This window comes from Macrosteles quadrilineatus, unplaced genomic scaffold (assembly GCF_028750875.1).
Source record: "Macrosteles quadrilineatus isolate MER2022 unplaced genomic scaffold, UCM_ALF_1.0 Scaffold_3__2_contigs__length_128488019, whole genome shotgun sequence".
Classification (NCBI taxonomy): domain Eukaryota; kingdom Metazoa; phylum Arthropoda; class Insecta; order Hemiptera; family Cicadellidae; genus Macrosteles; species Macrosteles quadrilineatus.
Genome location: NW_026542596.1, coordinates 126,488,016 through 126,513,779, shown reverse-complemented (window position 1 = coordinate 126,513,779; position 25,764 = coordinate 126,488,016). Strand labels below are relative to the sequence as shown.

Below are 25,764 nucleotides of genomic sequence, written 5' to 3'. Positions count from 1 at the left end.
ATTTGTAATGTTCTGATACTCTCTTACTTAAGGACGGGATCAGATTCCAAATCCTAAAAACGTCATGAAAACCTTGTATCTTGCTAATAGTGATGGAAAAAGTCTGCAATAACCTGTTAGATAATGTAAACACTTTAGTTTAGAATCTTTTTTTTTTATAAGCGAGATATTCTCTTGCTAAGGATCATTTTCATTGATTTTTAAGAGAAAAGTGCAATTTGTAATGCAATCATTTAGTTAACAAACTGGTTTTAAGTTACAATTTTTGTCTTGTGAGTTTGTTCTAATAAACTGAAACATTTAGGTCAAAAACCAGAAATTATTAACTTTATCTGTATGTATGGGTCATAGTAACTATTGTTGATTTGAGATTATAAACAGCGTATTAGGCTTCAATAACAGGTTTATAAACAATAACATAAACAGAAATACACTCATTACACTCAATCCTGATTTCTCCATCACGGTCAAACACATTGTCCATTACATTACTAAAGTGTTTTCCAGCACTTACAAAAATTAACCCGATACTCGGCATGGACTCCTAAAATTTGTTATTCATTAATCTTAAGAACATATGGTAAAATAATATGTTTAAATAAATACACTATGATTCAATGCGGTGTTGTAGGCCAAACGCAACAGAGTGGTGGCCAGCGGGGAGGGTGAGATGCTGCTGAGATCAGATGGTCTGGAGGTGGAGTACCAGGTGCCTACGTCATCACAACGTGACCAGGAGGACGACGTCATACTCGTAGACTCCGATGAGGAGGAGGACGATGAAGGATTGCCAGACGATGGCGTGAGTGACCCGGTATTGCACCTTGATTTACCACCATACATTACGCTGATATTCTCTTCCATTCCTATCGTCGTTCCTAGTCTAATGATGTTCTTTACAGTTGAATAAATCATTGATAACATTACATTACTATTATCAGTATTAGCTCGGTTGAGCTCAGTTTAAGCTTTGTCAAATCATCAATACTATTTAGACTTTTTGGCCATACTTAGATGCGGCATCCTCAGTGGTACAGCTGAGCTCAATCTTGAATTGTTATGGTTGATAATCGAGTCGTGCTGACACTGGCTGCTTGAACCTAAAAATGAACATCAATTAGGCCTATATTGCTTAGTGTCACTAATACTTTTTTCAAAATTCTTGATGTTTTTTTAGTGGTTTGAAAAAAGCTTAATCAATTGTTTATTTGATACAGGGTTTGGATGATAATCAAGAGTTTGAGGAGGAAGGTGAGAATGAGGAAGTCTACGAGATTGAGGTGTACAGTAGGGATGATCAGGTCAGTTGTTGAAACCAAACGTTTTAACCCTTGTTATTTTCTTAAAAAATAAAAGCTGAAACTCCAAGGAAAAGTGTCCGGCAGTTGATAAAGTTTGTTTCAAATGCGGATTAAAGGGCCATTTTAGTCGGGCATGTAAACGAAAAAGTTTCAATTCAGTAGTTCAAGAGGTTGAATCTGAACCATCATCTAGCAAAGTTAATCCATTTGCTCTGAGCTCTGTTACGATTGATGAAAGGGTGTCAAATATAAGTTCCTCCCAGCCGTTTTATGTAAAACTTTTGGTTAATGAGACTGATTATCTTAACTTCAAAATTGACACTGGTGCTGATGTCAGCTGTATTGGAATTCAACATGCACAGATTTTGAATCTTAAGATTGAAAAAACTAGTATCAAGTTGAAAGGTCCTGATTGTATACCACTTAAAGTCTCTTTGATGCTTTTACTTAAACTATCATCTTAAAATTTTTAAAGGATGATCATTTCATATCATTTGAACTTTAGAACTCATTTTTCTGTTTTTTCTTTCAGGAAATGGCAAATTATGATGTAGGCGAAGGTCCTGATATTGATGAAAATATAACCGACCAAGGAAATAATGAAGTAGAAATCATTGGTAAGTGATAATGCAAAGATTCTCCAAAAATGATTTGGCTGAATAAAATTGTGTTTAGGCTTAGTCAAATTCATTTTACCAAGAGCTTGTATTTAAAAAAGGATTTTAAAAACTTCTCAGCAATAATAAAATAAGTTTTAGTAAGTCACATTTTAATGAAATAAAAAATTACAATCACAATGTATATTCAAGAAAAAAATTTAAAATTATATCGCTAACTAAGACTAATACAAAGAGTGGTTGAAAAAAAAACACACAAATATCTTAATGTTGCCATTATGCTATTAAGTGCTATCTTATGCTGACAAGTGAACTTGCTAGATTTTTTCTGCCAATTAGGGGTCCAAATTCCCGGTCCCAAAAATTGATTTGCTGGCTGAGGGGTAAGTTTTAAGGGGGTAAAATTCTGGGTTGTCCAAATAGGTGTGGTTTTTATAACTCAACCGGTGTGTTTAGATGACAGCAATGAAGTACCCAACCAGTCAGAGAGCAGTGTAGGTGTGGAGGTGGGAGGGGAGGCCACTAGCAGCCAGGGACAGGGGAGAGGAGAGGCCAGTGTGTCTAGCAACCAGGCGTCGTCTACCCCGGGCAGTCACTATGTCAGAAGAGTGTCAGCAACTCACATACCTCCACTCAACAGACAACAGCAACTGTTACTGGTCAGCTCTCTCACTTACATCCTAGGTCCTTTTATTTATTTTGCAAAGCATCATCAAAAACACGGCGTTTTAAAATTTTCATGGTAACTTTATGCTACACAAATGTCTCTTGATCTTTAACTTTTTCATGAAAGAATATCGAAACTTATGACCTTGATGGCTCTGTGGTACGTCTTTGACTCATAAAAAAATCTTCTTTGGTAAAAAATGTAAAAGGGATCTAATCTAATGTATACCTTTTATAACGTCTGTCTTTTCTTTGGTGGTCTTCTAAATTCTTCTCTTCTCAAAAAATTCTCTGTTGAGTTTGGTTATGTGACCAAACGATTCTAGTTTTGCTGGTAAAATGATGTTTTATATAGTTTTAAAACTTTATCTTGGTGATGTACCTTGCAGCCCGGCAGCTATGAGGAGGTAGGAGACGACAGCATTGTGCCCAGCACCCCAACACTCTTTGTGCCTCGGCGCACGGATGGCTTTGGTGAAGCAGTCAGCTCTCCGCACGTCCCATCGTCTGGACGATTCACCTTCTCTGACAACAACCCACCGACAACTAGAGCAGGTGAGTGAAGACAACTGTTGTCATGTGTGATGGACAATGGAATCTTAGTAACTCAGATGTGGAGAAAAGAATGTGTCTTTTATTATCTTTCTTAAGAAAATGCAGTAAAATTAACACATTTTTGTTGATTTACATTGTTTGGTCCATGAGTGGTTAGTTGTTTTAATCAGCCTACATGTCTTTTTAGCCAGAAATGATATGAAAGTAGTTCGGCTTTTAGAGAGATAGTTGTATTTTCAGGAGTGGCCCAGGTCGCGTCAGAAGGTATGGATGACACTAGGATGGACCTGAGCCAGTTAGAAGATACCAGCACAGGTCGCAGTGTGCCGTCCACCCCACTTCAAGTCTCCCCACAAGGTAACACCATATTACTATCATATTTCTAGGGATGGACGAGAATGGATTTTTAGTTTGAGACGAGACGAGACGGGATTTTTTTATTTCTCATAAGATGTTGAGACGGGATTTCCCTTCTCATACATAATGGGAAATGCACATTCCACATTTTAACCTGATTTTTTAAACATTTTTAAATACCTACTGATTTATGACAGACTGGTAAATTACAAAAATACAATAACCATTAGTGATGGTCCAATCCGGATATCGGACTACCGGATCTGCCGGATCCGAGCTAGAACCGGCACCCGATCGAATCCAAAAAAATCCGGATCTTGGGCTGGATCTGATTTTTAAAATCTTTTTTACAAACAAAAAGTTGTCTGTATCCATGTACAAGACTATTTGTGTCTATGTACAAGAAGACTCCTCTAAAATAAGGCAACTTTAAATCAGCAGCAAGTTTTATTATATCCAAACTACTTAATGGGTTTTCTGAGTCTTTCAATTATTTCCTATGAGTACATTTTTTTACTTTTACTACCAGATCTGGTATAAGGTCTCAAATAGAGTCGCTTACCACCTTTATTTTTCCTCTTGCAGGCACATTTAGGATTTTGTTCTTTTTCCCAACCAAATTTTGCTTTAGTTTTCATTATGTTAGTAACAGCCCAGGGGGCAGCTCTCTCACCAATACTAGAGTCTGAAGCTTTTACCCTTTCCCAAGCTAATAAGCTGTCAGCTACTGATCTAATTTTACTATCCTTCGATCTTGAGTATGCTATATCGTGGGTTTTGCATGCAGCATCCAATTTTTTTTTTGCCTGGATCAGCTCTTGCTAATCTCTTCCTTAAATTTGTTTCAGGTCCACAGTACTGATAGCCGGGTATGTGAAGTTCTACAGGTAAAATACCCTGCGTCTGTGTACAAGAAGATCCATACAGAAGTGTCCATACAGGGTGATTAAAAAGTCAATACACCCCATCTAATATTTTATAAGTTAGAACACAGTTAGGACACATATAGTCTTCTTGTACACAGTAAAATGTGTATTTTACCTGTAGAACTTCACATACCCGGCTATCAGTACTGTGGACCTGAAACAAATTTAAGGAAGAGATTAGCCAGAGCTGATCCAGGCATCAAAAAATTGGATGCTGCATGCAAAAACCACGATATAGCATACTCAAGATCGAAGGATGGTCAAATATACACAGATAACTTTTTGGTGGTCGTGCAAACTTAGCACAATGTTTTAATTTTATGATTTTGAAAATTTTTAGTGTCCCCCAAAAATTAGGGATTTTGGGCTCAACTGGAGATTATTCTATATATAAGATATATTAACCTTTAAACATTACTAATTTAATTTTAAACAGTATGATTAAAATTAGCATTCTGTAAATATTAAGTTTTTTAACCCACCCTTATGACATTGTGTATTTTTTAAGATCCGAATCCGGATCCGGTACCGACATTTTCTCTAATCCGCCCATCACTAACAATCGTAGACAAAAATATTTAAAATCTTTTATTAAAAGAGTGACTTATTTTGGCTATGTTTACAGTAGTAAAACATGTCTCACACTGCTTACAACTTCTCATCATTTGCTGTAAAAAAAAAATTTGAAGCAATATTTCCATGTAACAAATTAATAATTAAATAAAAAAATAAAAACGTCTTCGCAAAGTTTTTTTTATTTTCTTTAATCTTGTCTCAAACAAATCTTGACCAAAATAGAATCTTGTCTCGTAGAACAATATTTAAAATTTCCCGAAATTTTGAGACCCGTTCATCTCTAAATATTTCCTTCTTTTGCGACAGTAAACACAGCAAGTCCTTGTTTCTCACTCTGTCGTATATTTTGTGGTGTTCCAACTTTTTTCCAGCAATTAATTGTCCTCTCAAGCCAGAATTGAGTCACTCTTTAAAAATATAACCAAACAACTGTTAAGTCCTGCCATTCTGATTTTATATTGGTAGTTCTTCTGCCTTTGTGGGCAAATAGGCGTAACTTTTATTTACAGCTAATTAAATATACATATTACTAGTGAAAAAAAAACATTCATAGTGCAAAGTAAGTAAATGGAAACTCACTCAAAAATGGTTGTTGACACATTGCTTGGACTGATTCCATGACATAACATGGGATCTCTACTTGTTGATATGCACCAAGTAGTGAAGTGGTTTCACTTTCAAAGGAAAAACAGCGTTTAATTTTGTATGTACATTTCCTGTGACAATTAAGTTATAAAACATGCACAATTTTATACTACCATAGCCAACTATTATCTGAGTTTTTTTAGGATTTTCGGTAAAGATAGCAGGCTTACCTGTACCTATGTGAAAGAGTCCAAACTGGCACAAGAGACACAAAACATTGGAATATTTCACTGTCACTGACAGCCTTTTCAACTCAGTCAGTAACAGTGAAATATTTATTCGGTTTTTTTTATATAGTGCAAAGTTTTGTTTCTCTTATGCCAGTTTGGACTCTTTCCCATTCAGGTAAGCTTGTTATCCTCATAAAATACCCTACAGACCTAGGTCCTTGTGCTCTATGTTAAATCCTTATTATATGAGTGTGCTGTGACAGAGCCTGTAGGAGGAGAGGTGGGACAGAGCAGTTCCACGGAGGACCACACAGAGGCCAACAACAATCTACACATTCCTACCATCACAGTGACTACAGCACCCCAGCACTCTCACCCGACACCAGGCCCAGGTATGTATGGGATGGATAGGTTAATACATTTTGGGCAGGAATTTGGGATTTTTTTGGGACAGAATTTTTACAACACTTGTGTCCTTATTAATTTTGGTCTGAAATTACTTACAAAGTTTTATTTGGTAAAATATCTTTTCAAAGTTGACATAAGTATGATCAAATATCAAAGGTAACAAGTGTTTGTCCTAACAGTACTTTTTCTCTGTTAGCAGCAGAAATGGAAGATGTGTCGGCAGAAGGGCGGAATGCAGATGAACAGGACAATGAAGGTGTGGAAGGACTGGATGAGCCAGAGATGGACCCTGAAGAGGGAGGGGATGGTAGGTCAAGTCTCTAGCTTTTTCTGAAGGCAATTTTGTAATCAATTGTTTAGAACTTTTTTCTATGCATGAAGTAGCAATTTTTCACTAGAAGAAAATTTATGGATGTCTAGTTTAAAGTTCTCTGAAACATTTTAGACGTTTTAGAGATAATAGTTCACTTTCTTAGTTCCTTGTTAGGCTACGGCCATACGGGCGTTTTTTTCACGCAGTGAAATGTAGCTTATTTTCACGCTGCTTGATTTCCCGCTGTTGTATGCCACACGTGCGTTTTTTTTTCACACGGTAAAATGTAGCTTATTCTCATGCCGTTGAAGTCCAGGAGCGGGAAAATGCACTCGGAACCCGCAGTTGATTGACGAATTCACATAATTATGTTGTATATCTTCCTAATGGCCGAAATAGTAACCTTGTTTCTGACTAGTGAACAAGAAATATGAATGGTATACTAATTTTGGTACGAAAACAACACTAAAATGATTTTATTTTGTTGACCTTTCATTTAATTATTTACATTTAGTACAAATAATATAATATAAATATGCTTATGACTTTCATCAGATCTTTGAATATTTTACTACATAAATGCCTCTTTACATTTTTTAGTCCAACTAAATCCCTTTCCTTTTAATAACAAGTTATTAAGTAGTACAGTAAGGTCGACCTATGTTTGAGATAAAACATGTAGGCATACCGTGTAATTGGCTAGACCCAAAAATAGTTTACGTTATCCTGGAAAAAATTAGAACCATTTATCTTTATTTCAACTTGCTAGAACGACTTGCTTAAAGCTGCGTGTTGTTCCCGCCCGTGTGGCCAGGAACAGAGCGTGAAAACAAGCTTCAAAAATGCACCCCAGTCCATTCTTCTGCGGGCCCGCGGCGGGTGATTTTGCAGACGCGCCACATATGCGTGAAAAAAACGCTGCGTGTGGCATACCTCATTACATTTAATGCTGCTCATATTTCTCACTTTTTTTCACGCTGCGTTCTTGCTTGAAAAAACGCCTGTGTGGCCGTAGCCTTAGGCAGAACTTAACGGCCATCATTTTAATTTTATAGCCAGAGAACACGTTAACCAGATCCACTAACGGCTGTCACACCCCTTTGTGTATGTAGTCTCCTGACACCCTGAATTGAGTGTGGTTTCAGGTTCCTTACCAGATCTCACTCTTAAATGTGTGTAGGCCTATACTCTCCTAGCACCTGGTATTAAATGTGGTAAAAACAAAATTTTAAGCTGTATTTTTATGTCTGATGTAATAACTTTGTGTCCTAATCATGGCTAGGTATCTTAGCTGAAAGGATTTCTTTAAGTCGCAAGTTTCCTAAACATATGTGTTCAGTGTCAATGTATCCTTAAAACTTATATTAATTAACCAGATGAAGCAATAAATATGAGATATACACTTGACTAGGTTTCTAGAACTCCTTGTGGTCTAAGAACCAGTGTAAAAGTTTGTGTAATGTTGAAGTCTAATCAGGCTGTGTTGTAGGGGTGAGTTCCGAGGGTGAGAAGTCGTCTGCCGCTGCGATGGTGGAGGAGGCGGAGGAGGGACGGGAGGCGGAGGCTAGTGAGGCTAGTGCAACAGTTGTGGCGCGAGGTCCTACAGCGCGACGCTCCATGCGACCAGGCACTGTGCGCGGCCGCACACCTATAGTGTGGAACAATGACGACCCACCCACCTCTGACAGAGGTAAGTCTATACAGTAATGTAGCAATCTAATAGCACTTTAGCTTTACCACACCATAGTTAGTAGGCCTTTAGCTGGATGGTTGTTGTTAGCTTTGCTCTTTGATTGTACAATTTCACAACTTCATTAATGACTTTTCCATTATTTCACCACATCATTTTTTTATTTTCTCTATTTTTAGGTCTACTTTGAGATCAGATTAGATCTGGGATAGGCTTTTAAATGTTGGGTTTGGTTGCCATTCCAGAAGTCGCTAAGCTTTTTGGATCTTGTATTTAATAACATTTTACTAATATTAATTTAATTTGCACAGTACATAAATACTTCAACGCATAAAGCCTTATTTATATGAAAGATTGTTAACAGTAGGTATTTTTAAATGTCACTTTTGTTTGTGAATATTAAAACCGTTCTTAGAATTGCTCGGAAGCATGCCTTCCAGTTACTGCTTTGTGTTAAGAAATTCCTGAAAATCAATTAGGTAATAGTGAATAACAATAGTTTTTTAGAATACAAAAAATGATTTCTGCTAACCCTGGCATTTGAAAGGATGGTGAATCACAGAAAGAAAAAAACTAGTCGTGGTGAATTAACGGCAAAGATTGTTTTGCTTTGAGGTGACAGAATGTTTTTGTATTCACCATAATCAGTTCCCCATTCCTTTTTTTAAATTTATCTTTTTACGGAAACTACATTAAATGTTACAATATTAGTTTAGTTGAATGGTGCTTGAAATTTGCCTAAGACTAAATATGCCAGTTACTAATATTAACCTGTTAATTTCTTCCTGAATGAGATCTAACTAATATGCATTTTGTTGATGAGGGACATTTTTCTTACAATATAACTTTCAACGCTACACTGACCTAAATTGTTAGGTCTACACTCACAAGCCTCAACAAGAAAATGTTTAGAAACGGCCAATCACATTTGGTTTAGTGTATTCCACATTGCAATAGAAAATAACTCCACTTGTGGGTTGTGTAAAAAGTGAAAACCTGTTTTTTGCCATACTGCAGAAAAACCAGCCGCTTTTAATGCATGCGTTGCGGGTCTTAAGTATCATTTTTACTCTCTGAGGGAGTAAAAAATGTTTTTAGTCCATAGGGAGTAATGATCAGCTGTTGTCAACTCAGTTGTAAATTTAGATTCCAAACAATCACATGTATATATCATTTGTATCTGTTACCTTACGGTAAATAGTTTGACAACAATAGTAAAAACTAAAACAATCATAATAGATGAAACCATTGAATCACTTAATAAACAGCTGCTTGTTTCCATCAGCAAATTATATTGAAAATTAGTTCAAAGTAGTATTCTTTAAGTTTAAATTAAAACTATTTTATTTTTGAGTTTGCTCAAATAATGGTGCAATATGACGAAAAATATAGTTCATCACACAGGCAAAAGGTGTCTTCAATCCTTGCTCATTTTCCGATCAAGGCTTGAAAAGTTACTTTACACCCTAGTCATGAAATATTCTACTAAGCAATGTACAAATTTGATTTCAAAATTATTTTAAGTTTATTAAACACAATTGCAGCAGTGTCTTATCTACCATAATAAATTTTATAAATTTACAAAACTGAATTGTTCCAAATTTATTACTTACGATTTGTTTTTATTTAAAAAGTTTTTTTTGTTAAATTTGTGTTATGTTACTTAAAACACTGCTGTTTATACCAATTGTATAACTTGCAAAAACATTGTTTTGACTTTCATTACATTATTCTAGTGCCGATTATTGTAAGACGGTCCCCTAGAGTACGAAGAATAATCAAGATATCACCAGAAAAATAAATCAATGGTTTGTATTTAATCACCTTTGCAAACGAACTATATATAAGTTTTAAAGGCCTTTGGTAAGTATGACTTAAAATTTACATTACAATTCTTAAAATATATGAAATATCTAAGTGGCTGATTGTTTTTGTGCAAAGAAATAGAGTTAGGTGAAAATTAACTAGGAAAGGTATAATTCATGGGCTTATAGATAGACAAAATAAACTACACAACATTTAGTTTCATCCTTGTTTAGGGATATATAAATTGAAGAGAAATAATCCAAAATTCTACTAGATGTAATCTTAAATCTCCAGCCCTACAACTCTTAAAGGCCCGTTGTCCAAGCCACGTCTGTTGTGTCCGTCTCTGAGAAATAGACGCTCAGCATCGATATCAATGGGCCTGTTGTCCAACTGCTCCAGGAGCAGTTAGGATCGCTCACTGATAACCAGCATCTATTATACATATTGCAGTGTTGTGTCGGTGTTCTTCTGTGCTCCCAAGCTTATGTGTGACAACTTGTAAGAATGGCGTTTTGTTATTAAGTATGGAGTGCAATCGCATGAAGTTTGTTGTAGATTTTCCTCTATCAAGCACAAACAATTTTGAACTGATTCTTCGAAAGTCTAAAAAGTTAACAAAATACAGCCTCCCGTCTGCATTGGTTCTCTAATAAAACCAAGGGAATATCCATCTTTGGTTCTCTTTGTAAAAAACTTGGATTACACAATCGTGGTTTACTTGTAAATTCCAGAATTTTCTTGTCTTCTATTTCTCCATTCAACAGAAACTTCAACAGTTTTTTCTTACAATGTGAGCACAAATACACTGCAGTAGCACAGTCAGCAACCAACTGTTGAACTTAATAGAGACGTTCTTGGGTTGTGTAAAGTGATCAATGCCTAATGAGCATTGCCCGGCGATTCCCTCTCTGGGATGATTTCTTGAGACGTGGTTTGGACAACACACCTTTATTATTACACAACCTCTCTGAAACCTATTCGTTAAAAATCTAATTTATATTTTTTATCTATGTTGGACCATCGTCCTTTTTTAGTCTCAAAAGTCAATTGGTTCAATGTATAGAATATTATACTACTACAATTTATCTAATTCACTTTTTTAATTGGAAAAATTTCATTACATCAGCCAATATTTTTGGATTAGGAAAAGTCAGTTATACTATCATGTCAACTATACTATCACAGAATTCAAAATGAGCTCATTGGAGTTACCAAAACCTCTTATCAACATTGTCTATATTTTGACACATGATATTAACTGCTAAATGATATAATTTCTCAATACAAATACCATTTGAGGTGGTTTTCAGTACGGTATTACAAATTGATAGTCTTTCATTAATAGTGTAACTGTATTTAGTTCAAATTAATTCAGTATTTAGTTGTATTTTGCTCATGTTTCTACTATTAGCTGTAACACAATCACAATTTCTGGAAAAGGGCCTTGGTTGGTGCATGCTTATGGTTTTTGTGCCTTCCTGATTTCTAACTATTATGTGAGCTGTTGAGTGCTTGTTTTTTAATGTTTTGTTTCATGATAGTTCCATACTTTTTTTAGGTATGAATCATTATTTAGTGTGATGTACTGTAGCCAGATTAAGTTTCAGGAAGTGTCTGTGGGTCTTAACTTTGTTGCCTCACTGGGATATCAATTTATTTTTTTAATTGTAAAGGCACGACAAAAATTAATTGTATCATGCTGGTAATAAGAATAAGAATAATTTATTCCATTGATCTTCAATGGAATAAATTTGGTGGATAAAATTGGAATAAATTGGTATTGCTTAATTCAATGAATGGAGGGTTTGTGGACTTACTAAATACTCTTTTGAGTAAATGAATGGCACAATCTTATGCATAACTAATGTCAGTCATGAGTGTTGTACATTTTGAAATTTAAAAAAAAAGATTTTTCACTTTGCACACTATCATTTGTTTTTATAAATATAGTTCACTAAAACTTCAGTCTTTATGTTTTGTTAGCAAACTGATTTTCTAAGAAGGTCGGTTTTTTGTCAAAATAGTAAAATCATAAGGTTTTTAAAGATAATTGGTTTACTATAAGAAAAATATTTTGTGTTTAATTTGTTCCAATGTATAAATGTTTCAGCCAAATACATTGATTTGGTACACAAACTGAATGGCTTTGTCATCCCCTCAACAGGATTTATTAGCCGATCCACTCAATTGGCTATGGAATAATGGAATATCAATGCTTCTTTTTATCTCAATTTTTTTGCATCTGTTTAAAACTGTATTATTTTTTTATTGTTTTATCTTTGACTGTTAATTTACATAAAGCTTCATTAAAGTTCTGTTGTTTTTTAGAATTTCTGGGAATTGTTAGTGTTGTAAAAACCCTAAAAATGCCTAATTAACGAGTTTGTTTCTCCACAAGATTCGTTAACAAACCCAATAGATGAATTTTAAAGTAGAAATTACTGATTAATCTTTTTGAAAATGTTGTTAATCCTTGTTTTTTTTTTTTTTTTTTTTTTTTTTTTTTTTGATCAGTGAAATGTCTACAATTTAATAGACAAGTTGCTTGGTAACAAATGTTTTATTTCTCCTATACAATGTTGATGATAAACAGTTACACATTTGCCTTTGCAGGAGTCAGCCCTATGTTCCTCAGAGGTAGAAATATCCCCCTCACCCGCAGCACACTGTTGGACCAAGTGAGAGGGCAATTCCGGGGAAGGGCGAGGCGCAACAGGACTCCTTTCCATTTTCAACCTAGGTTTTAGTTTAAGTTTTCAGACTTGGTTAACATTTGTTGACACATTTTATATATTGTAGTTGTGATATTTTGACATGTTTGTCATACATTCAAGATATAATTTGTTTGTCCTTTAATTTTTCTACATGATAAACAATGTTTAAAACAAAATTAGTTTTACTACGCCCAATATTGTTTGTACCATTAATTACATTTTAGTATTTCCTTTATGATTATCATTGATTTTGTTAATAGTGCAAGATTGGGGAACAGTCTCTTTTTAGAAAATTTCTCTATAGGGAAGTAGCTATTACTGTAGGTGGCACAATAAGACCTTAACCCAGGATTGATGTAATTTTTTATTTTGATATCCCTAGAGGCCAAAAACACTATTCTTCAAATTTCGCTTGAAGATGTAGGGCGGGATAAACGAACAATTTTGCAAACCAGCATGATCAAAACATGGGAACAGCGATTTATGCGGGTTTAATGGGGGGAAAATTGGTTTTTCTCATTTTTTGACTCTTAACCCTTAGCAGTCTGAAGGCCACTTGCATGTGGTCACGAGATCCTTAACGTGACATGTTGTCATATATGTATATATAATAGTGATTGGTCGGTACCACTTTTTCAAAGTCGGTACCAGTACTGGTTCCTAGCCAAAATTGATTCTCGGTTCTGGTACCATCGGTAACTTATTTTAAGTTTTTAGTATAGGTTGTACTTACCTGATTGCAAAGACGGTAAGGACTAAATAAATCTAGATGCAATCCCAGTAAATAATAAATCACAAACAAAATCTGATAAATTACAAACAGCCAAAATTATAAAAGGGTATTAAGTATAATTTATTCAACATGGACAAAACTATAAGGTATATTTGGACAGGAATCTATGCAGGTGTTGATGGCCTTTTTTCATAAACTTTGTATTCATATGAAATCCCATCTTCTTCTTGTGGTTCTGAAGGTACATTTTCGTCCCTGAAATAAGGTGTTTTAAATATAATTATTAGACCAGGCCGGGGTTGGGGTTGAGTATGCAAAATTATTCGGACGCACTTTCTCTTTTGATTGTTGTTAAGGACACTTTGGACAGTAAGAAAACGCATGTTGCCACGATCGGCGTTGGTCGAGTACCAATATGGCTGCCATCCAATATGGCGGAACACCTGACTTGACCTTGATCGAGAAAAATGCAAATAACTCCATCGTTTATCGACCGATTTTGACAATTCTTTTATAGTTGAAAAGAAGAAGAAATTTTCTTTAAGAGTCTCCATTACACTTATAGTTAGTTCTCGTTTAAAAAAGTGATAAATTAGATTTTAATAAAAATTTTACTTTTAAAACGGATAAAATATACATTGAGGTGATTATATATGAGTTTTTACTGACGAAATATGTCCGAACTCAACCTATAGCTGCTTGGGTAACAAAAACGTAATTATCCTTTATCATTTAATAACCAAAATTTAATAATTTGTAATTTAATAATCCATATATTATTAATGTTATTAATTTACAACGAAACACAATTGGAGGTACGTTTTTAAAAAAGAGCAATGCAAGAAAAACTTCATGTAACGATTGGGTAAACAGATTTTTTAGGGTAATTCGACCCTGCTGAGTACAAATCTGCGTGTTGCCAAAGCAAAATTTAAATCAGAAGTGTGGTATCCAAGATGGCGGCCAGACCCTGTTTGCCCCATTACTCTTTTGTTATTTGGCCTAAAATATTGGTTTAAACATCTGAATAGAGGTTTTCTCAGGTGCCAAACACATTGCAATACTCAAAATGTACTTACATCAACTTTTAAGAGCTTATGTTCCAAGATGGCGTCCTAAAACTCTGTTTACGCATATCTCTCTTCTTAGTTGGCCTAAAATAATAGTTTAAACATCTGCATAGGGGTTTTATCGGATTGCAAACACATTGCAATACTCCAAATTTACTTACTTAAACTTTTAGGGGCATATGTTCCAATATGACACCTAAGATGGCGTCCTAAAACTCTGTTTTCGCATATCTCTCTTATTAATTGGCCCAAAATAATAATTTAAATGTCTGCATAGGGGTTTCATTAGAATGCCGAATACATTTCAATACTCAAAACGTAATCACAACAACCCTTCAGGTAATATTTTCCAAGATGGCACACAATATGGCCGCCAAAAAACTCTGTTTCCGTATATCTGCCTTGTTTGTTTGTTTGAAATTATTATTTAAACGTCCATAAAGGTTTTTCTTCTGATGCCAAATGGATTGAAACCCCCCCACAAAATTCCACCTCTTTACAGTGAAAAGTAGTTCAAATGTCTATTTTTTGTACGTTTTTGAACACCCTGTAAATATGGATAAAGATAATTTAAATCTTTTTCCACTAAAATACTCAGGACTAAAGGACCTTTAACAAGAGGTATAACACGACCCCCCTTTACATTTGAAAATTTCCCAAAAACCACCCCCACCCCCCAAAATCTGCCCTTTGGGGTGTTTTTTTGGGGTTGAAAATAATTTAGCTGAATTCCTTGGGGTCAAAATAGGGGGTTCCAGTTGCAATTAGGTTTCCATTTGCTTTCATATTGGAGCTATACAAGCCGGCCGGGTGGTCTGAGACACCCTGTATATGTGTCCATCCGCACGATAACTTGAGTAATTTTTGTCCGATTTTGATAAAATTTGGTTTGAAGGTGTAAGGCGGGATAAACTTGAATGAGTTCGCAAACCAGCATGATCGGACTATAGGAACGGGGGTTTACGGGGGGTTTTATGGGGTAAAAATAGGGTTTTCCCATTTTTGACCCTAAAAACACAAAATTTCACAATTTCTTTCTAAACCATTTTGTAGAGCTTAAAAAACAAATAATTTAGTATATTGAAGCGTTATTATGCGCCTAATTGTTACGGATAAAATTCAAAAAAATTGTAATTTTAAAATTCCCATGTTATTTTTATAGAGAATAAGTCAACTGTTGTAGTTTGCTTGTTATGAACATATTTTGATAAAATTTGGAAAATACATTAATTTCTTAATATAATAATATAATATAATAATATATACTATATATAATTACTTACTGTCCAACGTGTCCTTAACAACAATCAAAAGAGAAAGTGCGTCCGAATAATTTTGCATACTCAACCCCAACCCCGGCCTGGTCTATATTGTTAGTCATTTTGTTAACTTAATGATTACCACTAAGTGTTACAAATTGATTGGCAACTACAGTTTGTTCCACGAGTCATGGCACCTTACGGATTAGGAGACCCTTACATACACAGTGGTTCCTAATCCGTCGGGTGCCACGACTAGTGGAATGGACTGTAGTATGACATTTTAAACCAGAATCGAAAGGCAGTGTTTCCAGCTTTGTATATTATTGAAATGAAATGAAATGAAATGAAATAATATTTTATTTCCCATTAATTATTTACAGATAAGTACATTGTATTTTTTTCTTTACTTAAATATGATACAGCAAAACATTACTAACTAGATAACAAAACATACTGTAGAAATAAGTGAATAAAAGTGTAAAAAAAATACATTCTATAAGAAAGGAAAAAGTCTACATAGGCAGGGCCTGTGCGTAGACTCGAGTTGCGAAAAAGATTAATTTAAATAGGAAGTAAAAAATATATAGAAGAAAAAAATCGTATAATTAAAACTTATTTTTATTTGTCTTGCTTGAAACTGAATTTTGTGTTCTGGAATAAATTGACGGTAAAAAAAAGACTCTTTGTGCAAACAGAGGTAATTTGTAAAAATCTGGTGAAGATTGAAGAGGAGAGGTGGAGTGTGGTGTATTAGTCAGTCAGTGAAAGTGGTGTATCAGTGATTGTGTAGGGTCAACGGTCAGGTCCGCCCAACGCGATAATATTATCAAGATAAACCATATTAATCATATTACGATTCTCAACTGAATTCTTTTGTAAATAGCATTCAAAATATATGCTAAACAAATTAATATTCATGAGCATGATCAATGAAAAAAATGGAACCATGTTGTTCAAAATATTTGAGGAGATTTATTATAAAAGCCATTTTTACAAACATTGTGAACTTTAAACAACCGTCACATTGTTGCAAGAAAAATATCTTTTGACGAATCACAAAACTTACGTTTGTTAATAAATTGTGTCCTGAATTGTTGAGTTTATTAATAGCACTGAAATGAAAATGCCCATGGACATGTAGATGCAATACTTACTTTACTTCGACAAACTCTACTGGAATTTTAGGGAAGAAGGTGTCACACTCAAACTCTTTTTTTATCCTAGTGACATATAATCTGTGGCAAGCACTGCTCTCCATGGCCTCCTGGAATACAATTTACATGTACTAATTTGTTGTACATAGTACAGGGGATTTTAACATAACAATTATTTTATTCGTCCTTAAACAGACTTTTTTGTCTGCACGCCTAAGTTCAGCACTAGAATTTTTGCCTCACTTAGGTTGCATTTTAAGAGTGAGCAGAAATTGACACAATATTCGAATCAATAGGGTAGGGACTGTACCGAATTCGGATAGTGGTATGGTTCCAATTTATTCGGGTAATTGTATTTTGAACTTTTACTTTCAGGATGGCAGAACATATCTTCAAATATTTTGGGATTGAAAACATTGATGCTTTTGCTGTGATTGTGAAGGACGATATGATTTTCCATGACCGCAGGAGATGATGATCTCTTTAAGGCACGGGAGATATTTAAGATTTTGCCGCAATCATGGCTTCTAAAAAGCCTTTTTTATTGCTATTGTAAGGGCTTACCTTAGCAATCCTATTATTGAGTGAATGAATATTAAGTTTGCTAAGGTAAGTGGTGACAATAGCAAAAGCAATCCAGAGGCTAAAATGATTGATAACCTTTTTTATTAATGATAATTTTTTTTTTTATAGATTCATATTACTTAAGTTTTATGTTTTTTTAAATTCTTTCTGTCAGTAATTTTTATAATCGACTATATGGATGGTTGGAGTTTGGATAGTTGGGAGTTCTCCTGTGATTGATTCAAATTTTGTTCTTTGATATTGAATGATTCTTTTACATATTCTATTGGGAAAAAGGTAGAATCTTACTAATATTATAAATCTGAAAGTTTGTGTGTGTGTGTGTTGCTCAATCACGCATAAACTACTGGACGGATTGGGCTGAAATTTGGCATGATGATAGCTCACATTCCCGATTAACATTAAAGCATATTATCCCAAAAATCCTTTTGGGCTCCGCCCCAGTGGCTCTGTAGTTTCCCATGTTAACCTTATGGTTTTTCATATTTAAAAGGAATTAATGAATCTTAACAGCTGTTTCAATTAAACAAGTTGGTTCTGTTCTATGATGTTCAATAGCATAAAAGTTACAAGGATTACCAACAGGGTGCAGCACTATTATTTTTTTTAATTTATGACAACAGCTAATTTCCAACCAAAAGGTGAGTGAGCGTAGCGAACGAACTTCAACCTGGAGGCGAGTTAGCGTAGCGAACGAGCTAACCTAAAGGCAAGTGAGCGCAGCGAACGAGCTCCAACCTAAAGGTGAGTGAGCATAGCGAACGAACTTCAACCAGGACGTGAATGAGCCATGCGAATACTTATGAAGTTAAACGGGGCAAAGCCCGCGGGTACAGCTAGTCAGTGAATATGTGTCATAGTGATTTCTTAAACATACAACTTTATCAATAAAATTCAACACTCCATCGTTCATAATTTCAAGTGCATCGTAAGAATGTCTGCTAAACCCTTAGAAAAGACTTGAGAACTAAATAATATAGCATTTAATTTGGTACCTGGTAAACAGAACTTCCCCCAATCACCCAAACATTCTCAATCGAATCAACCAAGGGAGGCTTTTTCAAGGCTTGTAGTGCTTCTGGAAAGGTTCGGCAAACCACTACATCTTCAGGATACTCCCCACTTCTGTAATTCAACATAGAGAAACTGATGCAATACATGTTTTTCTGCTTGAACACAGCCAATCGATGAATAACATGTTTCAAAACTATTATTAATAACATTAAACAAGTGGTAATGTAATATCATAGACTAACCAACACAAGTAGACTTCTCATCCCATTGTAAATTTTGAAGCACGTTTTTCGTGTCTAGTTCATGTACGTGACACATGGGCGCTAGTGTCAACGAAACTTTGTTTCTATTATTTTAGGGTTAATTTCTTGATTTGTGCTTTACTGTTTGGTTATATAACTAGGGGACAAGTTATTGTTTATGATTAGATCGTATTATTTGGTTAAATGATGTTTTAAATGGCTGTAATAACGGGAAACAAATTGTAAACAAAACACGACCTCTACATAAACCGTACAGAACTAACAATAAAATTGTCTTCAGCTGTTCCATAAGGATGAGAAATCTACTAAGGGAGTATGTTTTATCTAAGGTAATATTCAAGATAGCCTATGTCATTTTTATCCAGTCAATATTTTATGTTGGTTTTTATAGTTGGTTTCTACCTTTTTTTGTAAACCGTCTTAAAATTGTTTACAAAGTATGATATACCTCAATGGTTGGTTAAATATTGTTGATAGGATTTTTAGAATAATGCCCTAAAAACATACACATGCTAATGAATGTAGTATGTGTGTTAACTAACGTTAAAGTTACCTGGACATAAATTTCCTAAGTGTTCAAGGTGACATAAAAAGTTAACATCCTACTTCTAATTAAACCTGAGTAGGCTACTCCTAATAAGGCATAAGCATCAATCATCAATTATCAATCATTAAGATGGGGACGCCACTTAGGTGCGTATTTTAACCAAAATATGAGTGAAGGATGAGTGTAGAATGGTGTGAGATGATCCGTGTAGCTTTGTTACTGACTCAGATCAGCTGTTTCATTAGCCAGGATCATTTATTTAAAGCCCAATGATCAGGACCAGCTGGGTCCAGTTTCGAACCATCAAAAAGCTACTGACTTTTCTCAGGATCGAATAATACATAGACCAAAGTGTCGGGAGAAAACATTAGCCTACTTACTGTGAACGGGATAGAACAATGTTAATCCTTCCTTTGAGAGGTCTGAATTTTCCAGGAATTGATTCCCAAGTTTTTCTTCCCATTATAACAGCATTTTGTTTTCCACTCTTTTTTACTAAAGTGGTCATTTTTGCAAAATATGCCATTTCCTTTCTGAAATAAGTTCAAATTAGGATAAAGTTGTCATTTTCTGGAACATAAATTGCCCTGATCTTACTCTGTAGCCACAAATATACAGTTCAGACAAACCTTTGATGATAAAACACTGTATTTTTTATATAAAAAAGTCATCCAAAGTTTATTTAATTTCATCCTAATCTACGAAGCTAACTAAACTTTCAGCAATATTTCAGTAGGCCTAGTAGCCTAAATATTTCTCTGAGGCATCTACTATTCGACATTTAACATTAGTGTTAATTGCAACTGGGCATATTTTATTGCAAAAATAAAGAACATAAAGTTTAAGTACCCGGTATAATTTGTTTGGTTTTGAAAGTTGAAAAATCAGTATACCGATTATGTTTCCTTTTAAACGTAAGAAATGTTGACTACCGTACAAGAGACAGTCTAATAAATGTAAAAAAAATAATGAAAACTTCATTTATCTTAAACAAAATTTGTATAAGGCTAGTCCATCCAACCAGGTAGGCTAAACTAAGAACTGAACTTGAATTTTGATGACCAGGAGGTACAAGTTTTTTTACAACACACGATGCAATAATGCCAAATATCGCTGTTTTTTATCTTTTCACGTTTATCACTTTTGCGGTAAATGATCCATGATCGGGATGAATGATAACAATGTGGCCGTATTTTATGATCACGATGCAACGTTGCTGAGATCAATGATCATTTGAGACAACCACAATGTTATCATGATCGCAGGAGATGGCCACGACATTGCCATGGTGACGGGAAATGCTCTAAAACAGATGTTTTTGGTACTATGTATAAAAGAAAAGGTTACTATTTTATACTATGCCATCCGATCCTGTAGTTGCAAATAACAGGGGTTAATTTGTAAAAGGCTAGTTTTAGGAATGGATCATAAGTTAATTATGATAAATTAAGCTATACAAGTGAAACTTTATTATTAAAATGATATCTGCAATCAATAACGCTATTCTGAGTCCACTAAACAAAATAACTTATATTGTTTCGACAATATGGTAGGCCCCTCTAGGCCTACTTTGAAAAGGTGGCAGGTGAAGAAGGGAATTGATGTAGGCCTATAGATTCATATTTTAGTGACCGATTGTTCCAGCAATTGCAGTTTCCTGAAGAGTTTCCTAAAACCCTCAATTGTTTAGGTTAAAGTCTCTTTAGCTCTTATTTATCAAGAATTAAAGTTGTTAATATGAAGGTAGGCCTACATCTTTATGAAACATGTTTCCAAAAGATTCAGACAGATAGCAAAATTATTCATTGCAATTTTGCCAAGTCATTTGATCAAGAAGTGTGGATACTGAAGGAGAGTTATCATGGTATCAAGCAAGCAGGACCTAAAATGTCACAGTAACAAGTATAAACAAGCTTATGAACTTTTATAATTAATAAGTTATTATAACTTAAGCCATTATTTAAACTCACTTTAACCTCCATGGGATGTTTCCTTGATAACCAATGCCATGAGTGGTATTGACAAGAGCCACAATTATGGAAAGTTTCATTTTAAGTTAGTTAAGGAAAGCTATGTAAATGCTGGTGTAAAAAGAATCTAAGATATCGAGTAAAACTGCTGAATTCTTAGAAACAACAGGTTAATTAAATCACATTAATTAATTAAACCTCATACTAAGTGCAAATAAAAGATAATATTATGCAACTTGAACAGAAACCAAACCGAAACCAAGCAACGAAGCAAGCAACAGGTTATATTTTGATTTGTGATTTCAATATTTTTGTTGCGCTTTGCAGTTTGCCGCCGTTAATGTTCGTCGTCTGCAAAGTGGGGCAAGAGGTTTTTTAAGTAAAAAAGAGCAGACACATAATTGAACCATAGATTAAAAAACAAGTCAATGATTGAACCGAGTAAATCAAGGTTATTTAAGCTGAGGAATTTTTGCAAATAACTATGTCTTATAATAAAAATCATTTTGCTTGTTTATAACCGCATTATAAGGACAACTAACCCTTCTTTATGTTAGCCCTCCAGGCAGGGCCACCTTTAACTTTAACTCTATATTGAAGTTTGTGTGAGCATGTTCTTTTACCAATTGTATAGCTTTGCGTTTTTGTATGTATGGTATTGTACAAAGGGTTTTGCCGTAAATAAATAGAATTAAATTGAATTGAACTTCAGCCCGCGGCATTCGAAGGGGCAACGTGGCAAGTAGTGTTGTAACTCATTGTCCTTCCACCATGATTGTAACTGTTGTTTTCTTCGGAGGAAGCTAATTTTGTTTTAACATAGTTTTATTTACAATCTATTTTGCATTAAACAATAAGAATAAGTAAATACTAGTGGCTTGAAGGGACATAGGACATAAGTCCCTGAAAAGCTCAAATGTAAAACAAACAATTGTAATCTATATATATAAAAGGCAAAGCCCTCACTGACTCACTCATCACTAATTCTCCCACTTCCCATTTACCTAGGAGGCTGAAATTTGGTACACTGATTCTTTAGGCATTAAATAGGAAAACTAAGTAGTTTTTATTCTGATCGGACTCTCGGGCTCCGCCCCAGTGGCTCTGGAGTTTCCCATGTTAGCCTTATGATTTATCATATTTAAAAGGAATTAATGAATCTTAATTAACAGCTGTTTCAATTAAACAAGTTGGTTCTATTCTATGATGTTCAATAGCATTTAAGTTACAAGGATTACCAACAGGGTGCAGCACTATTATTTTTTTAACTTTTGACAACAGCTAATTTGCAACCAAAAGGTGAGTGAGCGTAGCGAACGAACTTCAACCTGGAGGTGAGTTAGCGTAGCGAACGAGCCAACCTGAAGGCAAGTGAGCGCAGCGAACGAGCTCCAACCTAAAGGTGAGTGAGCGTAGCGAACGAACTTCAACCAGGACGTGATTGAGCCATGCGTATACTTATGAAGTTAAACGGGGCAAAGCCCGCGGGTACAGCTAGTACATTATAAACAAACTTAAATAAATCTAATACATATATCAGATATAAATCCCAGTACAACATATCTTTTGTGTAAAAAAATAGTTTGTTGTTTCTCTTTGTTTGCTTTTGTTGATGTTATTTTTAATAAATAATTTAAATTATTCCAAAGGTTTAACTCTGCTAAAGGCAGCAAACGTATAAATCGTCAGTTAAACAAGGCATAATGATCACAAGGCATTCACAAGGCAAATTCAATACCAATCAACATGCTTCTACAAAACCATGACAAATCTTTAAAAAATTCTACAATAAATGGTACAATAAATTCTCATAGTTGGTGTTCCCTCAAGAAAAGAGTGACGTCACGCCCCCCGCTCCTTCTCTTAAGAGGTTCTCATCAGTTTCTGCAAGAGGAAAACGTGGCGCTATATTTATTTACACAACTGTTCTTCTTTCTTGTTATTATTTTACCAGACTGAAGTTGGCTGTCGAGCATCTGACGAATGCTAGGCCATAAAAGTGCCAGGACGAAACAATAGGAACACTCGCATCAACTTACAACAGACCAGCGCTTGGTCCTCCTATCTCGTTGCGAGTAAACATTGTACGCAATGTATCATCGGTTCTTTCATTAGTTCTTTGCTGTTATACATTAATAAAGTTAAGTATTTTTAAGTATTTAAGTAATTTTTATTGTATATAACAGGTTGCGGTCAATGACAGTCTACATGACTTTTAATTTGGGTGATAAAATTTACCCGAAAAATAGTTTGTGTTACAATATAACTCACAACAGTCTTATATTGGACAGGTCAACGCCTTGTATTGGAAACTATTTCCTACAAAAGTCATAGAAAAAACGTTACTTTAATGTATGCGCACAAGCTTTCGGAGAACATTCCAATGCGGGAATTTCACGATTTTTAATCCTAGGTTTTTTGACTTCAACAATGCATCATATTTGTTATATATAATATTTTTTCATGATATAAGTGACATATACGTCAAGCTAATAGAAAGGAATTCAACATATTAAACGACTTACACAATTACCTACGTGGTGAGAAGTGTTATATTAAAAAAGATCAATTATATTTTCATTACTGGAGGACCATGGAAAAAGCTTGCTGAATATGGCGCGATAAGTGATAGACGCATCTGTACGGTGAGCTAATAGGCAAAATAATTCTAATATTGAACAGCTTATAGCTTCAACGACTTACACAATTACCTACGTGGTGAGAAGTGTTATATTAAAAAGATCAATTATATTTTCATTACTGGAGGACCATGGAAAAAGCTTGCTGAATATGGCGCGATAAGTGATAGACGCATCTATACGGTGAGCTAATAGGCAAAATAATTCTAATATTGAACAGCTTATAGCGCAACTACCTAGGTGGTGAGAGGTGTTGGATTAAAACATATCAATTACAGTAATGGGGACTAGAATATAAAACTATTTTAACTTATTTTCATTACTGTAGGATTATGGAAAAAGCTTGCTGAATATGGCGCGATAAGTAATAGACGCATCTAGACGGTGAGCTAAAAGGCAAAATAATTCTAATATTGAATAGCTCATCATAGCGCAACTACCTAGGTGGTGAAAGGTGTTGGATTAAAACATATCAATTACAGTAATGGAGACTAGAATATAAAACTATATTAACTTATTTTCATTACTGTAGGATTATGGAAAAAGCTTGCTGAATATGGCGCGATAAGTAATAGACGCATCTAGACGGTGAGCTAATAGGCAAAATAATTCTAATATTGAACAGCTCATAGCGCAACTACCTAGGTGGTGAGAGGTGTTGGATTAAAACATATCAATTACACTAATGGGGACTAGAATATAAAACTATTTTAACTTATTTCCATTACTGGAGGACCATGAAAAAAGCTTGCTGAATATGGCATGATAAGTGATAGACGCATCTAGACTGTGAGCTAATAGGCAAAATAATTCTAATATTGAACAGCTCATAGCGCAACTACCTAGGTGGTGAGAGGTGTTGGATTAAAACATATCAATTACACTAATGGGGACTAGAATATAAAACTATTTTAACTTATTTCCATTACTGGAGGACCATGGAAAAAGCTTGCTGAATATGGCGCGATAAGTGATAGTGAGACGGTGAGCCAATAGAATAAATAATTTTAATATTTAACAGGTTACACTGCAACTGTTAATACTGTTAAGTGGCGACCATACATAGTAGGATCACCCTACTATGTCACCCTACCTATGTGGTGAGAAGTATTACATTAAAACATATAAATTACTGTAATTTTGATTATATACACTGAACGATATCCCTGAAAACATAGTAGTACGAATTGTAGTACAGTATGTAACAAAATATAGATACTCCAACTATGCAACCGTGGTGAACAGGTTATTTTTTTGAGTCCGCACCGCACGAGTCGTGTAGTTGGCCATTTAAGTATGGAACAACTAGATTCGACAATAAACACAAACCTGGTTGTTAGTTGTTGGTTGTTAGTTGGCCTCTTGGGTGAGAGTCACTAGGTATCTGAATCATAAAATCAATTATAATTTTCACACAAGGGTATTTGTATTTTTCGTTTTTTTATAATTTTTTATATTTTACTTAAAAGCTATTGTTTGCTCAATCTGTGGATGCGATGCTCCCTGGTGTGGATTAACGTCCGCACTAGTGAGTACTACGACTATCCGCAGTACTATCCTGATAATTAGACCAATTCGTAAATTACAAGGAAAAATGTGGTTCGGATTCCACTATAAACTGTAGGTCCCTTAGTTGCCATTAGCTGTATGGGCTATTAATTAACAGCTGTGTCTAAGGAACATGTCGGCCTTAGTCACTAACAAGACTACAAGATCGCGCCACTCATCCTACACTCATCCTTCACTCATATTTGGGTTAAAATACGCACATAGTGGCGTC

At 34.8% G+C, this 25,764-nt stretch overlaps 2 protein-coding genes across 6 annotated transcripts in view; one reads left to right on the top strand and one right to left on the bottom strand.

Annotated features, from left to right (window-relative positions):
- LOC128988351 (nucleoprotein TPR-like) overlaps positions 1–12,975 on the top strand; it is a 118,654-nt gene extending 105,679 nt beyond the window's left edge. The window contains exons 34-44 of one of the 5 annotated variants that reach the window (XM_054409575.1): positions 632–814; positions 1,218–1,301; positions 1,834–1,918; positions 2,375–2,577; positions 2,974–3,139; positions 3,380–3,496; positions 6,077–6,205; positions 6,418–6,528; positions 8,024–8,224; positions 9,961–10,032; positions 12,647–12,774. In XM_054409575.1, the coding sequence (XP_054265550.1) occupies positions 632–814; positions 1,218–1,301; positions 1,834–1,918; positions 2,375–2,577; positions 2,974–3,139; positions 3,380–3,496; positions 6,077–6,205; positions 6,418–6,528; positions 8,024–8,224; positions 9,961–10,025 (1,344 nt within the window). In that variant the 3' untranslated portion in view covers positions 10,026–10,032; positions 12,647–12,774. Of the gene's footprint in view, positions 1–631; positions 815–1,217; positions 1,302–1,833; positions 1,919–2,374; positions 2,578–2,973; positions 3,140–3,379; positions 3,497–6,076; positions 6,206–6,417; positions 6,529–8,023; positions 8,225–9,960; positions 10,033–12,646 lie in introns of all 5 variants that reach the window. The other 4 variants (XM_054409572.1, XM_054409571.1, XM_054409574.1 and 1 more) reach the window with 4 other exon arrangements.
- Positions 12,976–13,522: 547 nt separating this feature from the next.
- LOC128990564 (dihydrofolate reductase-like) lies at positions 13,523–21,597 on the bottom strand. Its single transcript, XM_054412993.1, has 5 exons — positions 21,346–21,597; positions 19,756–19,908; positions 18,547–18,676; positions 16,967–17,076; positions 13,523–13,735 (listed from the first exon to the last, which is right to left on the bottom strand). The coding sequence occupies exons 1-5, from the start codon at positions 21,423–21,425 to the stop codon at positions 13,645–13,647; spliced, it is 564 nt and encodes a 187-aa protein (XP_054268968.1). The 5' UTR covers positions 21,426–21,597; the 3' UTR covers positions 13,523–13,644.
- Positions 21,598–25,764: the final 4,167 nt, after the last annotated feature.

Bases quoted from the DNA above. Each gene is read 5' to 3' on its own strand.
- LOC128990564 (XM_054412993.1), bottom strand. From the start codon at position 21,425: ATGAAACTTTCCATAATTGTGGCTCTTGTCAATACCACTCATGGCATT. The intron at 19,909-21,345 runs GTGAGTTTAAAT...AACTTATTTCAG, and splicing joins AACATCCCATGGAGGTTAAA to AAAGGAAATGGCATATTTTG. The intron at 13,736-16,966 runs GTAAGTATTGCA...ACCTTATTTCAG, and splicing joins GTAGAGTTTGTCGAAGTAAA to GGACGAAAATGTACCTTCAG.